General features: G+C 35.9%; 1 protein-coding gene across 1 annotated transcript in view; it reads left to right on the top strand.

Moving 5' to 3' along the window:
- Window positions 1–17,725, top strand: part of SPAG16 (sperm associated antigen 16) — a 678,503-nt gene that overhangs the window by 371,236 nt on the left and 289,542 nt on the right. The window contains exon 13 of the mRNA XM_004674324.2: window positions 15,235–15,361. Within this exon, the coding sequence (XP_004674381.1) occupies window positions 15,235–15,361 (127 nt within the window). The remainder of the gene's footprint in view (window positions 1–15,234; window positions 15,362–17,725) is intronic.

Here is a 17,725-nt window from a genome sequence, read left to right as displayed (position 1 = left end):
AGTGCTTTAACCCGCTGCACCACCAGGGAGGGCCTAAAAATAATTTTTTATTAGTCTCAAAATCTGAGCATGTATCTGAATCCCAGTGGGAGGAAATAGAATAATATTTAAAGTGCATTTGTTCAAGGCCATATTAAAGGTCTTATTAATTGGTCCATGCATTACACAATATTGACTTATTCATTTATCATCCATCCATTTGTTTATATTTCCATCGATTCACTCAACGTAGCCTGAGCTCTACCATATGCTAAAGATATTGCAGCTTAATATTCAGACTTTCTACCCTTCCCTGAATAATTCCATTCTATTTTTATTTCAAGCATTGATACTTCTAAACTTTGCCATAGCCTCTGCCAGTCTTCCTCATCCTCAACTGAATTGCATTTGTATTATGAACTTGAAAGCTTACCAGTAGGCAAGAGAAATGCAGGCTGAATTTTGGATCCAGTATTGCATTTTATGGTCCATCCTACCTCTGTGCTTTCAGTCTTAGGCTAATTGTCTGATAAATCAAGTTAACTTTAAAGCAAGTATATTTGAAACATGAAATTAGGGTGTGCCTTCTACTTCTGGATTGAGTTTTCTGAATAGACTAGTCACCACTGCTCATAGTCCTTTATATGGCTTTCTCTTATTTTTGTCTAAGCTTTGAATCAAACCCTGAACAATTTTGGTTTTCCCCACTTAGTCTATCTCAATCAAGCATATATTTTATGCTGTTTAGAAGGGAAAAGATATGTGCATTCTCTAAGATATGCCCAAAGTTCTTTAAATTCTAACTTTGTTAATGGCAATATATAATCAAAGAAGAGTATACTCAGTGCCTTTAGAAAGGAGCTTATCTATCATGAGCAGACTGAAAAAAATTCTAAGATGGGAAAACAACGCACTTAATAATATTAAATACATAAATTTATGCTTTCAAGAAGCAACCAACTGACATGGTAGTAGGAAGGAATGAGAAACTCAGGGAGCTGAGATGATTATACTGTAACATACAGATAGATAACTAGTAGAATAAATAACTAGGCTGTTCCAAAGTGATGGTCCAACCCCTTTTTATAACCAAGGTCATCCCTACAAATATGTGCTATGAGTTTTGTTCTGTGACAGAAAATCAGTAAATACTGAAAAGGTGAACAATACTATCAACCAAATTTCCCTAGTTGAGATTCACAAAACATTCCATGCAACAGCCAGCAGAATGCATGTTCTTTGTAAGAATATACAGAGCATCACCAACATAGGCTGTATGTTGGGTCATAAAATAAGATCAATTCATTTTAAGTGATGTAGATTCATCAGAGTATGTTTCCAATATATCATTGAATTACATTAGAAACTAATAACTGGAAGATATCTGGAAATTTTTCAAATATTTTGAAACTTAAAAAACATGTTTCTCACAGATCAAAAGAAAGAATCACAGGGGAATTATAAATAATTTGGTTAGCTATAGGCACATGTCAAAATATCTGGAATCAAATCTAACAAAGTTGCAGAATGCAAGGTCAACATGCAAAAATAATCATTTCCACATTCTGGCCATGTACATTTGCCACCAAATGTAAAAAACAAAATTGCTAACCCTCTCAATACTTAAGTATAAATTAAAAAAATATATATCTTCTATTTATCAAAAAAGGTAATATTAAAAAAATAAATCCCAGGGGACTTCAATAAATGAGAGACAGATCATGTTCGTGGTCTGTATGATTCAATATGGTAAAGATGTCAATTCTCTAAAAACTGATATATGTTAATATAATTTCTATCAAAATTCCAGACAAATTTTTATTAATGTACACAAAGAAAACAGTGCCCTATTGCTGCAGATAATGAAATAGGGGAAGCTATGCAGCTAACATGCTAACAATTAACAAGGGCTTAATTTATATCTCATACATGCATGACTGGTTCTCCAATGAACTGAAACTACTAGCACAGTGAAACCAACTCCTCACGTAGGTGTTATTTTGTGTGCCCTGTCCCTGTAGATTGGCCCTACAGAAACTGTGGACATAGTATCTCTCATTTTGCTTTCTCATTTCTAAGAGTTTTTCAAGAGAGTTGGCTATCCTCAAACTTTTCTTCATATCCCCTTCAGCCTGTTATACAGAAGATAAGACCTTTATCCAGACCAGTTTGCAGGAAGCAAAAGCAAATGCCAGTTACATTACATTTACGTTTGCATTAGTCTATGGTGTGTTATTTGGGGCTTTCCATTAAAGTTATTTTTCTTGTTGCTAAAACTCCAATTTTAATAAAACTATTGGCATATTTCCAGTAGTAGATACACCTACCTGCTCCACATGACACAACTAATTTCCACACCTTCATTATTGAACACAGCCTAAGAGAGTTATATCTGGATCACTATGCCCAAATAAGATATGACTTCCATGATAGGAATAATAAAACTTTGAACACCTTGATAGATAAAAGCTATTAATGATACTTAATACTTAACCACTCTTTCACTATTTTCAAATTGCTCTCAGACATCATTATTATTTTATCCTGACTATACATACACATGTATATGTAATTTACCTACAGTCATGTACAGAACTGGTTCATAACCCAGATTGTAATTCTGCTACTCATTTTTAAAAATATTTATTTGTGCATACAGAACTGAGGTACAAGCCAGAGGTGCAGGGGTGGTGAGAGGATTCACCAGAGACAGAGTTGGGGGAGCAGAACATGCAGATCAGCTGCGGGGAGCAGTGGGGGAGACAGAAGAGGCCTGCTGTATGATGTGGGTCACCTCCGGGGCTGAGGATTGAACTCACACTGAAGCAGCTGTGGCTACCTTGCAGTGCTGTGTCTTAGCCATTGCACCACCAGAGAGGGCCAATTCTGCTACTCTTTCTCTAAAACCTTTAGGAAGTAGTGTTACTGAACCATTCTGTAAGCAATATACAGTTTCAATAAATGAAAACTCTTAGATTTAGAAGAGCCATTTTATTTTGTTCAATTTTTCTTTGATTCCTGATTAATAAGTCACTTTTTTTAACCTAATTTCAAATGGATTTGAAGTATGTGTGTTTTTTTTTTTACCAGATCTGAGTTGAGTACCATTTCCTTTGACATTTCTTGATCTTCATCTCTTACTTTGATATAAGGATAATTATTATCTATATGTTCACATATAGATTAGATATTACATAAAAGGAAAATTATATAAATAGAAATGTGGTTTATATTTACACTTGAATGATATTTTACCTGAGTATAAGTGACATATTGTCTCTGATATTATTAGCATTTTTACTACTATTTTAGTGTTTAAAATTGCTTCCTGGGGAAAGACTGTATTAGATATTGAGATTAATTCATTTTGTTTTGTTTTGTTTTGTTTTGTTTTTTGTAATCTAGTCTTTCATAAGAAGTCTTTCAATAAGACCCCCCCATATGGGAATTTTAAACAGCTGTAGAATTTTTGCATATGACCCAGTTTCTTTACAATGAGTTTGAAGATGGAAACAACAACAAAAGTCTGAGCTTACAGGAATGGCAGCTGATGGAGAGTTTCCTTCCTTCTCCTCTAAATCTCCATTTTCCTCCAGTCCTTGGTTTGACACCCTCACATTCTAGATCTTCATCAGATTCTGTATATTTTCTACATCCTCGGTGTATTTTCTACATCCTCGACCTCTGCACTTGTCTCATGCTGCTTTGTCAAGTCCTTCTTCTGGCACCCCACTTCTGAAGTTGGGCAGTCTTGACTCCTACACCCAAGTGACTTAAAGAAAAGCACTGATCTGTATTAAGTTGAAGTTCCTGGAATCTTGACTATATTGGCTTTAAAGTTTTGTTTTCTGGGCAATACTTTAAGCAACAAAATTAAATGACAAATTCAATGTCCATGTTTCACCAGGATGGTGGGTAATTCTACCCCCAAAAGGACATTTTGATGTTTCACAGAGTCTTTGTTTTTAAATGTTGATGTTTGCAGGACGTGGCTAGCATGGCAGAGGGTGGTGGCAAGCTTGCCAGATGTCTTGCCCTGTGTGAAAGTTCTCCATAATGAAAATATTGTGCCTCCAAGGGTAATTGATGATGGGAAGCCCATGGGGATTACAAATGAGATGGGAAAAAAGCACAAAATGATATAAAAATAAACAAATAAATAATAACAACAAAAAACTGTGCCTCACATAATTTCCAAATAGCCCTATGCATTCATGAATTTGAAATCCTATCACTAATCTTTATATTTTATTTTAGCCTAAAATTCAACTTAAAAATAAACATAGGTCTCTGCCTGGTGGTGCAATGGTTTGGGACTCAGCACTGCAAGCTGGCCTCAGCAGCTTCAGTGAGCGTTTGATCCTCTATCCTGCAGGTGACCACATGGTGCGCAGACCTCTCCTGTCTTGGCCGCTGCTCCCCTCAGCAGTGTACTTCATCAGTGGGCCTGTTCTGCTCCCCACTCTGGTGAATGCTCTTACCACTCCTGCACCTCTGGCTTGTACCCCAGATTTGTATAAATGCATAAATCAATAAATCTTAAAAAAAAGTTTGATGGGTGAAAAAAAATCTTGTTAAAAAAATAAACATGTCATTGTTTGTAATATTTTAGTATATACTGTTTTTTAGGAATCCAGTTCCTTTGTAAGTCAAGGGGATATTTAAATTTTTTACCAGATCTTTAGAAGAACTGTTTGCCATTTCAGAAAATATCTCAGTGACAGAGAGAACCACTATAATTATTGAGTCCAAGGCAGCGCACCTGAACATTTATTGCATTCATGGCAGTCACAGTCATGTCAATTCCTTATAGATAGAACTGTGGCTCCATCCTTATGTCTCCTATTGTAGTTGGGGCTTGGAACGTACATGTTGAAAATACTATTTTGTTACAAATAATTGATTTTCTATTTCTTTTATGTTAGTGTAAACTGATTTTTTTTAAATTATCTATTAATTTTATTCAATATAGTTGATGAACTTTACATGTGTCAACTTTCCAAAGAGACCATTAGATCTTAAAGAATTAAGAATTACTGGGTAAAGTAATTAAGCCAACGAGTACCAAGTAATAGATGCAGAAATTGCATAATGAGTTGTTTAACTGAACATATGAAGTGCTAATTATATAATACTGAAATCAATTTGTTGGGAATAATTGACACTCTTAAATGCATCGATTGATATTTCTATCATGTTTAAATGATGCTATACACAAATGCTAAAACAAAGTTGTGTGAAAGTTGGCCTTATAATACAGATGTCTAATTGGCATATAAGTCATCCTTATCAACTCGCAGCTATGCTGACCAGTCATGTAGTGAAAATAGATGGCACCTGAATGAGAAAATAATTATGAGGCTCTCTGAAAGAGGGTGACCACATACCCAAGGATGAACAAAACACTTCAAGCAAAACTAACAGCAACATAATGAGCTAAGAAGTGACAGGCACAAGCACAGACAGATCATGTTGGCTTGAAGCAAGCAGACTTTGAGCTGCTTCGCTGCCTCATTTAAACAGAAGAGTATGCTCAGCATGAAACTAGAAGACAGCTTACTGAGAATGACACTCAAGGTAACAGCTGCGGCTAACGCCCAAAGGACAGAATATATAGAAGGCATATTTATTTATTTTGTAATTTGTGAGGAAGCAATTGCCTGACATGATCAGTCTTTTCAGACCCCCTCTTATGAACAATAAGCATCAAGGTCAATCTCCCAGTCACACAGTGCAGGCGATATTGCCATGTTTATATGGTTTAATGAAATAGCTGAAATCATCTGAACAGGACTACTTTGCATCATTTGCATACAGTGTAAATAATTGACTGATTATAGTTTGTTCTTTAGTAAAATAGAGTTTCAAAACTAAAGATCCTCAGACATAATTTTAATGGCTTTACCTTAGAGCCATACACTGTATTCACTCTCAATTTTTCTTCTGGAATTTGTGCCCATACTGAATAAGTGACAGGCCCGAGCCTTTTAAAAGGGGAGTCCAACTTTAAAAGAAATACTGACCCCATAAATATCTGTATTACGACTTATGAAATATATGCACAATAGGAAAACAATGGTCCTCACATCAGATAAGGCTTATTTCAATAAATATTGAATCCAATGATTAAAATATAGTTAAAAATAACAATATGGGGCCCTCCCTGGTCGCGCAGTGGGTTAAAGCACTGCACTGAGAAGCTAAAGCCACTTCCACATGAGTTCGATCCCCGCCTGCCCCGGAGGTGACCACATGACCTGGCAGACCTCTCTTGGCCCGCCCACTGCTCCCCTCAGCAGTGTACTTCATCGGTCTGCCTGTTCTGCTCCCCACTCTGTCTCTGGTGAAGCCTCTCACCGCCTCTGAGCCTCTGGCCTGTACCCCAGTTCTGTATGTACAAATAAATAAATCTTTTAAAAAATAATAACAATATGAGCTTTATTGAAATGCTAGTAGTTTTAAATCCTTGACACAAGTAATTGGATATGTCATATGAGAATCTACCAAGGGATAAAATAGAGATCATAAAATGTAAAGACATGATAGGAGATATTTACAACCCCATAAAACAAACTGACAGTTTAATAGTTTAAGCTGACCACTTTGCTATATTTGTATAGGGGTGCTCACTACAAATGCCTGTCCCTGATTTGAACATTTACACTTACAAAGTAAAAAAAAAAAAAAAAATGGTAAAGGATCCAAATGGCATCCTGTTTGATGATCCCCATCTTTAGGTTGATGATCCCCATCTTTAGGTTGGCATCATTCTGTCAATACAACCATGGTGATAATGCATCTTTATAATTATTTTTAGGATCCTGCAAAACTTTCCCAGAGATACATTTAGTGTATCTAACAATTCAGTGTGTGATATAAAAACAGTGGCTGTTAAGAAAAGTGAGTGTGATATGATATAAATATGAAAACATGTGTGTCCTTTTTGAAAACTTGGCTTAATATTTTTTCGACTGTCAGTAGTTTTCTTTACAACCATTAATTACTTCAGTGTTTGTGTGATTTTTATGGGGAGGAGGTGTGAGTAGCCATCATAGTAGCAGTAAAATTCAGTGAACCCTAATATATAATTCATTGTAATAATGGTGAGGAACACATAACAGGTGACACATTTTAATGAACTAGTAAATGAATGATCAAGGAAGGAAAGAATATTGGTTTCAATATAAAGGTGGAGCCCACTGAATAAATAAGATGGAGGCAAGAAAACATTATTAACGTATTCTATTTCAAATCCCTCTAGTGATAGTTAGATTTCATTAACACTTAGTTACAGATCTAAAGATAGATCCTTTCCAACCTAGCTTTCATTTGGTTTTTTTTTTTTTTAAGATTTATTTATTTACGCATACAGAACTGGGATACAGGCCAGAGGCTCAGGGGCGGTGAGAGGCTTCACCAGAGACAGAGCGGAGAGCAGAATAGGCAGATCAACGAAGTACACTGCTGAGGGGAGCAACGGGCGGTCAGGAGAGGTCTGCCACACCATGGGGTCACCTCGGGGGCCTGCGGGAATCTAACTCATGCTGAAGTGGCTTTGGCTTCTTAGTGCTGTGCTGTAACCTGCTGCGCCACCAGGGAGGGCCTATTTAGGTATTTTAAAGAAAAAAATCCTTTAAGTTGTTTAGAAAACTAAGGTACAAGTAGAAAAAAATAGTAATTATTAGTAAAACATCTGCTTATATTCATTCAACTTGAGGGAGCTCTGATTTACTTATATGCTCATTTACTTACACATTCATGGCTGCTTTTGTAAAATGCCCTTTGTGCTAAATTCTGATGTCCATTTTGCAGGTACAACATAAAGGAAACAAAATAGATATACTTGGTTCAGAGATTTTAAGGGGATAAAATTATTTTCATAATTAAGAATAGATGCAGCAGATCTATTGCAAAGTCTTATGTGATCTGAATATTTGTTCAAACCACTGCAGTATCTTATTTATGTCTTTTCTTATATGAACTAAGATTCCTGCAATTAAAAAAAATTTCTTAGAAAAAGTAAAGAAAGTTTTATTATGGTTTTTTATGTAATGTTTATTATGATATTTTGAAAGTAACTCTTAAAAATAAGGAATGGATTCAAGTTTAAAGATAACTTTCTCATGGTTCTTCCTCACTTCATCAGAATTAATTAATTTATTAAATCAACTAGTTGTTCACCAAAGCCAGACATAAGACTTAGGAGATAGAAATGCCACTGATCTTAAATGTGTTATAAATACAGCAGCAAAAACCCTCAGGGAAATGGCTGAGCAGCATGTATTATTGCCAGATGGGTTTCTACAGAGTAGGAGTCCCAAAGTGTCTCAAGGAAGCATAAAATCAGAAAAAGCAGATCCAAAGCTTGAGAGAGCAACCAAAGTGCTCAAACTTTAGCAAAGGAAAGACTGATTTCCCCCCTCCTAACCTCTCTCTCTGCCATGAATAAGATAGATGGAATTACTTTTAATTGTGTGATGAATATATTTATAACCACTGCATATATAATCTGCCTGAAAATTAGGCATATAAGAATGTTTCATTTTATCTTGTTTTCTAGAAGTCAAGGTGATTTGAACTTGAGTCTCTCTCCAGTAAGTCTGGCTGGAAACTCTACCTTGATATCATTCTGAGTAGATCCCTTCTCTAGAATTTTGCCAAGGTCATAGGGCTTAATTCAGCACTGGTCATCCAAAAATGTCTCTGGTCACTGGAAATTGATGCTCAATGTCTCAGCTTCATGGTGAAGTTTATTACTTTGGTATTTCACAGAGTTTTTCTGGATGAAGGGTGAGTCTCTGACCTGGGGCCACTCAGTCTGTCACATGATCATGTGGCTTTCCCATGGAATATGTGGCTACCTCCTCTAGACACTGCATAGCTTATTTTCATGTGCAGAGTTTGACAAGAGTCCCTATACCCTATACTTAAATGGGACCCCTAATATTTCTCATTGCTCTGAAGAACTTCCCAACAACTTCTTGTTCCCTTCACATATAATCAGTTGGAGTGTAGGCTTTTACAAAACATTGCAATCTTGGACTACAAGTATTTCTGTTCTCTATCCACTCAGCATTATATGAGCAATGAAGGTTGTCTCCCTGCTTAAACTGGGAAGTAAGAGAAAAACAGTAGGACTTTATATGTGAATTAATATTGAAGTGTGTTGCACTATCATGCAGGAATATAATCTCATTCATTGATATTACCAGGCACATTGGTGATAAAGGAATTCATACCATGGTCTCCTTGATGGCTTAGGTGTTAAAGTCTCAGAGTTATCAAGCTATTGTCAGACACTGTGACATGAGTTCAATTCCTGGCCAGGGAGCTGAACCACATGGTGCATCAGACCTCTCCTGTCTTGCCCACTGCTCCCCTCAGCAGTGCACTTTAGTAGATCTGCCTGTCCTGCTCCCCACTGTGTCTCTGGTAAATCCTCTCACCTACCTCTCTCTCTCTCTCTCTCTCTCTCTCTCTCTTACCTCATACCTCTGGCCTACAAAGGTCTTCTGTGTGTAAACAAATAAAAGCACAATCTTTAAAAAAGAAAAAAGAAATTCATGCCAAAGACATTTAAAAAAATACCTAATGACAAAGAATTTAGTGTGATTTGTACATAATTTGATTAATTATTTCAAAGACTCAGAGGTTAAAACACACCCAAGACATCTTTCATGTTGTTGTTGACAGTAATAAATAAAACTATGAAATTGAGACTGTCAGGAAACTCTGACATGTTTGATTTTTGTCTTCAGAATAAAGAACTGTTGAAATTAGAAAGTTTAATCTTGGTCACTGAGAAGAGCTTTTTCCACGTTATTTTCCCTTTCATTTTTTGTTCTATTTTGTTTATGTTTTTATATATTTTCTTGCTTCTTAAGCAGAAAACTATGGAGTCTTAGAAAAAGTAGGCATTCTTCCTGTAAACAGTGAAGTTGGACTGATGAGAAAAATGATCAGTATTTAAATTGCGTTTGCTACTTCCAGTATTTTCATTGCTAGGAAAGACATTCATAAAGAAAAGTGTCCTGACTTGGAAAACGCAAACTAAGTTTGATTATATTCCTTCTAGATTTTCACATGACCTCTGCCAAAAACCCCATCTTTCACCTTGATTTCAGTTGTTAGATAACCAAGGAGTAAGAAAAGAATGAAATAATAAGACATAAAAGGGACAGATGACTAAGAGTATACATTTGACCTGATACCATATGCATTTACCTGTAGAAAATTACTTTATGTGAAAATTACTTTACTACACAACTTTTGTTTCCAATTGAAAGGGGGGATAGGAGTACTTGGTAGTAAAAAAAAAAAAAGACACCTGGTAACTGAGTTTCCAAAAATAAGATTCTCAAATCATCACTTTGTACCAAGTCGCTTTGGTCAGATGCTGGCAGCAAGAGGAGGATTAATTTAGTTGTGAGGGACAGACATTGTATACTTGACAGGCTGTGGCAAAATGAAGGCTTAAACTACTCCCCCACCCCCATTCTTCTGATCAATTCTATCATCATTCAAACACAATGGAAAAATTGGTCCTTCGATTGATACCATCAAGGATAGTGTCAGAAATGAGCAGTGTAATACTTGGTAGAGGTTTTCATTCATAAAATTAAACTTGAGTTAAAATGAGAAGTTCAAGCTAACTAAATTCTACATTTAGATGGGAAAATACCAACTAAAATACCGACAGTTTCTATAATCCCTTCAGGAGGAATTAATTTCTAGATCATTTGTTTCATTGTATAACCCTTTCTTTTTTAAGGTATTTGAAATCCACATAAAACTCAGTAAATTTATTCTTAAATAGCATATTCAGTATTTTAGGAGATAGGGAAGGGTATCAGATTGAGAGTTAATATTGGGAAGTAATGGTGTCTTCACAGTTCATAAAGATTTGCAGTTTCATTAATTATATCATGTATTAAGTAGCCAGTCTTACCACTGTTCATCATGGAACATGATAGATAAGGTCTGAATTTTCATGGAACATATAACTGTAGACATGACTGATGGAAGGGAGAGAATTCAAGGACATAAATCAGTAATCTTGACTTTTGTCATTAACTTTTTTCATTTTTGGCATCTGATTTCTGATGAAGATTTCTTTCAGAGTTGACTGGGAAAGGTGTAAAAATCAAATGTGTCAGTGTAGTTATATGTAAGCATCTTCTATTGAAATATTTTATAGGTGTTTGAATGGAAAATTTCAGAAATGGTTTGTGGATTTAAAGTGTTTAATGTTACATATTTAATTTATAGTAAATTATGATCATCTTTAAAACTAGTATATTTCCTTTTAATTAGAGCAAATGATACATTAAAAAAAACTTTTTATTAAAAAAAAAACTTTTGACTTTTTGGTATATAAAAACCAAGACATTAAATGGTTACTTGATAGTTCAAATCATGGAATTTTAGGAAGCAAAAAATTAATAATAATAATTAAAAATCTGACCCATCTGCATAATGTGATAAAGTAGTACCACAAGATTGTCACATGGGAGCTTTCACTCTTTCTTACTCACATCTGAGTTTCAGGCACATGAAAAATTGACTTTCTTCGTTCCACATCATAAGACACAGGTTCTAAAGCATAAGCAACCATTTTATTTAGTCTATTAACTTCCATAAACTCAGACCATAAGAGTCAGCTAGCAGTGTGACCTTCTCTTTCTGTCCTCTTTAATAATATTCAGAAAAAAAGATAATATTCTGAATCAGCTTAGACTGTGTCATAAATACCACACTCCTAAGGACATTTACATGGCAAAATACACCTGTGCTCTGAAAGTAGGAGAAAGTTCTATATTACTAAAGAAATAGTTTGCTATTGTATCTTTATGAACTGGGAGAGACACTTATACTCGTTTTGGCATCCATTCTTATAAACCACAGTATCAAATGTGGTGAAGTAAAAAATAAAGAATAACAAATACATTAAGGATACAAAGGAAACAAGTCAACACAATGTAGTGTAGTATCAAAATACAAATAGGGATTTTTTTTTTAATTTATTTGTTTGTGCATACAGAACTGGGGTACAGGCCAAAGATACAAGGGCAGTGAGAGGATTCACCAGACACAGAGTGGGGAGCAGAACAGGCAGATCGATGAAGTACACTGCTGAGGGGATCAGTGGGCAGGTCAAGAGAGGTCTGCCACGCCATGTGATCACCTCCAGGGCGGGTGGGGTTCGAACTCTTGCTGAAGTGGCTTTAGCTTCTCAGTGTTATGCTTTAAACTGCTGTGCAACCAGGGAGGGCCTGAATAGGGATTTTTTAACTTTAAAAATTAATTAATATGAATTTGATGTAAACAAATTCTGCATAAACTGAAGACATTTAGCATCAGGCAGTCTGTTTGTAAACCCATTCTCGGAAATATGGAAGCCTGAGGTGTAGCATTGCCTGGTTTGAGGTTCTGACTAACCCCGGCATGACAAATTTCAGGAGGCCCAATTGTCAACACAAAAACCTGATTCTACCACTAACTACCTTTGTCATATAGAGAAAATTCCCCAGTTACTGTGTCCTTGGATTTCCTTATCTGTAAACTGTGGATTGAGAATTCATACAAACCTGGAATTTTAAGGGAACAATTTCTTGTCCAATATTAATAATATTAAATAGCACACTAAAGGAAATAAAACCCTTAAGTGTTAATGTCTTACAAAGGAAAGCTTTGTGTTAAAACAGTATCCTCTTATGAGTTTGGATGTGAGTAGGAATACATTTTTAAATGAGAATGTATCTAAAAGAGCAGATAAATTCATTTCTAAGCAAGTTGATAGTTCAGAGAAATATCCCTTATGCAGTTACCAGAGTAATAAATTAAATCAAGGGGGCAGAGAAAGCAAATAAAGAAGACAAAGAGAAATAAAGGCAAAGCTAGAGGTGAGTTAAGCAAGAGCTATTGTTGGTGAACTAACTTCTTCAGTCAAAAATGAGAGGAAAACAGCGGACACGGCAACAGAGAGAAAATTGCTTGGGGCTTCGGTGTTTATGTTTTTGATGGAAATGTACAAATCATTTCCATCCCTTGCAGTACTGTCATGCTCCATCACTTTAGTCCATTTTCACCTTGCAAAGGAATTCTGAATGGGACTTCCTTCCCTGGCAGCTAATTAATCTCACAAGCCTGCTCTTGCAGCCTGTCTGCCTGCAATGCCCACACCTTTAAACTTGTGAGCGGATTTCTTTCTGCCTTGAGCAGTTCTTTCTTCCCTTAAACTATGGAAGATCCATCTTTTTCTTTTCATTGGGAAAAAATATGTGAGCTGTAATATATCATCAAAGAATTGCTTCCTCTACTCCACTCTCTAAATGAATATACTCCCAGATAATTGAATTGTCTTTAATGACAGCAGACAAAGCCTGAATATGAATTGTGAATGTGCACCTTATTTTATCAATAGAGAATAAAAAATGTGTAAAAACACACTTTACTACATTATACATTTTGTGCATGTGTGTGTTATTTGGTTGGATCTTCATTGAAATAAGATATATACTCACACTTACAATACTCTTATATTTACTAAATTTCACAAATAGGCAGGCTTTTGTTTTAAAGGAAAAGTCGGTATGTAAACTGTTTTTGAAAATAGCATAATTTTTATAGGTTTTCATGTTTTAATGAAACAATAATACAAATCCTGTTCAGGTTTAGTCTGTTTAATAAATACAGCCTTTTAAAAGTTACCTCTTACAAACTATTTATAAATAATAATGCTTAGTTTTGGCACAAGTAATATAATTCTTTCAAGTGTAAATCTTTCAAGTATATCTCATGAGTTGGTTAATATAATAATTATTATACTTTAATATTTGATTGATAGTGTTCAGAGATCATCATTCTTTTTTATGTTGTTATCTGTAGTGATTTTATTTTTTCTCAATTGTTTTTTGCTGGAAAACTTCTGTGGATTTTGCCTATTTCTTTACACTTCTTTTCCTTCATACTTCCATTGGAATTAATATTAAAGCACCTCCAAGAATCTATGAAATGCAGTGCCTCTAGAAAGCAGAAAATATGTGTGCTTATTAGTGACTATTCCAAATATCAAAGACTGCCTGCCTGTAAAGATGCAGGCATGTGTGTCATGGAGCCGTGCTTGATAAGAATGGATCAATATATACATTGATGGACCCTCTCTGGTGGCGCAGCAGGTTAAGACGCAGCACTGCAAGCTAGCGCAGCTACTTCATTGTGTTCAATCCCCACCCTGGAGGTGATCCACATGGTGTGGCAGACCTCTCCTGGCCCACCCCGCTGCTCCCCTCAGCAGTGTACTTCATTGATCTGCCTGTTCTGCTCCCTACTCTGTCTCTGGTAAAGCCTCTCACCTCCCCTCCCCCCCGCATCTCTGGCTTATACCCCATTTCTGTGTGAATAAATAAATCTTTAATATATATATGTATATATATATGTACACATTGATATAGTAGATGCATGTGTGTGTGTGTGTGTGTGTGTGTGTATGTCAATATACATACAGGTACTCACAGAAACATATCTGGGACACATTTTCTATCTCTACATCTGCACAGCACTTTTTTTTTTTAAGATTTATTTATTTATGCTTACGGAACTGGGGTACAGGCCAGAGGTGTGATGGGTGAGACAGAGACAAAGTCAGAGACAGAGTGGGGAGCAGAACAGGCAGATTGACAAAGCACACTGCTGAGGGTAGCAGCAGGCAGGTCAGAGGAGGTCTTCCATGCCATGTGGGTCAGCTCCCTGGCAGGGGATCGAACTCGTGCTGCAGTGGCTTCATAGAGCTTCATAATGCCTTGCTTTAACTAAACTGTTGTGCCACCAGGGAGAGCCCATGCACAGTACTTTTGAAAAAATTCTATATTGATTTGTTCTGGATGGTAAATTGTGGGGAATCTCGCGTTAGTGAAGTATTTTCTTAGCAGACTTTTTTTTAGATGGGGATGATTGTTATGTAATCATTTCATGGTAAGAAATAAAATAATAAAAAGTTGGTATTAACAAATAATTTATAAATTGGTGATTATTTAAATATAGTCCTTTTTATTTTCTTTGTTCTATAGGTTGTTTAGACTATAAGGTGGTTGGTTGTAGGAGTGTTTTAAAATGTTTTTCTTATAACGCTACTTTATATCTCAGGTACCTATTTTACCTTTATTAGAATTATCTTTATTAGCATTGTGTCAACAGCATAGAAAACATGTGATTGCTAACTCCTAAAACCTTGAATCTTAATTTCCCTCTCTACAGTGAAAGATGTAGGTGCACTTTGTATGGACACACCGATTCTGTGAACACCATAGAGTTTTTTCCTTGCTCGAACACTCTTCTCACAGGTTCTGCAGATAAGACTCTGTCAATATGGGATGCAAGAACAGTAAGTAGACTATCAACCCTTTTATAAGTTTTGGTGAAAGTTTCATGTACTGGATATAACTTGTTGACTAATTGTGTAAGGGCATTTAGGGTAAAAAACTGACAGGAAATTCCCATTTATAACATTCTATGTATCCAACCACCTCTCAATGAAAGGACTAGAAAATAATGTTATTTTTTCATTAAACATAAATTCAACAATAATTTGTTGAGATAGAAACTCTGCTCACATGGTACTATAAAGGGGAAATGTGTGGTTCTGCTTCTCAGGACTTGGTCTTTTGGTAAGGAAGGAGAAACAAAGGTGATTTGAATTTAGTGAGATAAGTGTGTGAAAGAGAAGAGATACAGGCCAAGGGTAATCATCTGTCGGAAGAGTGTGGATGACTTCCAAGAGGAGGCTGTGCTTGAGCTGAGATGCAGAGGACAAAGACAGGCCAACACCTTAGAAGATGACTTCCAGCAAAGGACAGTACCATGCGTCAGGCTGTAGACATGTGAGGCTGCATAGGAGAGTGGCAGTCCTTATGGGTCAGGTTTAAGGGAAGAAAGAAGAAATGAGTGACAAGAAGATACTGGTAGAAAAGGACCTGTAGAAGTTTTAACAAAGGAATTTGTTAAAGAGCATTCAGGAAATGAATTTTTGAAGACCAATCAGATTTGACTTTCAGAAAAATCCATGTGATAACAGAGTAAGGGAGTCATTCTCATTAGGAGCAAGGCTGTACACAGATGAGACTTTGAACTAGCAGATTATGGCCATAAACAGAGGAGATTGGATTAAAGATAGGTCGTCTTACTTTATGAATTAGAACAGTGATTGGAGGTGAAGATTTTGAGTGAAGGCATTTAAAATGCCCAACTGTCCCAGTTCATCTGGAACTCAAATTTTCCTGATTATGGGACTTATAGTGCTAATATTAGACAATTCTGGATTACTATGATTTAGAAAGTGAAGTGGATGTGAAGAAGTAGAAGTAGAATATGGAGACTACACTTTCAGAATTTGACTATGATGATGACGAGAAGGCTGTAGTTTTAAACACAGGCCGCGCTTTGTGCAGAAGGAGGAGGCAGTATTTTCATCTGCTTAGAAGATGGAACACAGGAAGGGAACAGGATGCAGATGCAAAAAAAAAAAAAAAGATAGCAGATGTTTATTGAGCAAAGGTTTTTAGTAGTTTGAGGAATGTCAGGATATGCAAAACAGGGTTGCCATCTTCATTCTTTGCAAGATTTGATGAGAATATGAAGAAGAAAAGGATTCCAGGTGTGTATAAGGAAAATGAAGAGATAAGCTTCTGGTAGCTTTTGCAGTTTCTGTTTCCTAGATCAGTAAAGAAATACAATTTGTAATTTTTCCCATATTTCTTCTTATATGCAATACTTATTGGCATGAATAAAAGAAAATGGTGATAAACTTTCAGATGGTGTGAATGGAGACCCAAATTCAGTGGGGAAGGCATAATTTCATCCTCTGAAGGACATTTATTTAGGGTGACTAGGAATAAGTAGTTGCCAGGGACACATATTTTAGAAAAAAGAAATAGTGGTTTAAACTAAAGATGCTTTAGACACTGACTCCATATGTAGCAGATTGAGCCTTCTGAAGAAGCAGACATCTCGGGGTCACTGTGGGAAATATATGTCAGATGTGACTTAAGATTTGTTGTTGGGCACAAAGTTCCCCCAACTTTCTCCTTGCTTTGAAATAGCTTAGACCTTGACATAGCAGAGGTCACTTTTGCTAATGGAGCATCAGTGGAAAAACAAGATTTTCAATGCATTTAGCCTAAATACTGAGATGTGAAGTGCTTATAAAAGCAATTGGTAAAGGAAAACCCATACAGAAAAATATTAATTTAGCAGTGACCTAAATTTTATGTTCATTTCCTCTTGATTTCAGTGTTTTCCCCCTTTCAAAGTGCTCTGAGTGTTCTCAGGAAGTATGTCTTATTTACTTTCTCTCATGTGAAAAGTGAAGCTCTAATGTTTGTGAATAAAACTACTCTTATTAAGAGAAGTTCCTCCTAATACATCTGCTATACTGATGCATAGAGTTGTTTAATGATGGTGTCCTTCTACCTGATGTCCTGAGCTCTTTGTGTGCTGGTTTTATTCCCCACGGTATCTCTGAAATCAGGAAGAAGGAGATTCAGCACAGCAGACTGACTGCCTTTAGCATAAGTAGCATAGCAGAGTGGATTAATGTTTGTGCATAGGAAAGCTGTGACTCCTTTTATTATTACCTTAATTGCTATAATATAGTATTTATTTTGTTTAATTTTAAAATAATTGTATTGAAGTACCATTGAATTGTAACATTATATGATTTTCAGGTATTCACCCCTGTAAATCAACAGCT

The sequence above is a fragment of the Condylura cristata genome, unplaced genomic scaffold (genome assembly GCF_000260355.1).
Source record: "Condylura cristata isolate star-nosed mole 26May11 unplaced genomic scaffold, ConCri1.0 scaffold00002, whole genome shotgun sequence".
Lineage (NCBI taxonomy): Eukaryota > Metazoa > Chordata > Mammalia > Eulipotyphla > Talpidae > Condylura > Condylura cristata.
Note: the sequence above shows the minus strand (reverse complement) of the source record. Positions and strands in the feature narration are given on the sequence as shown.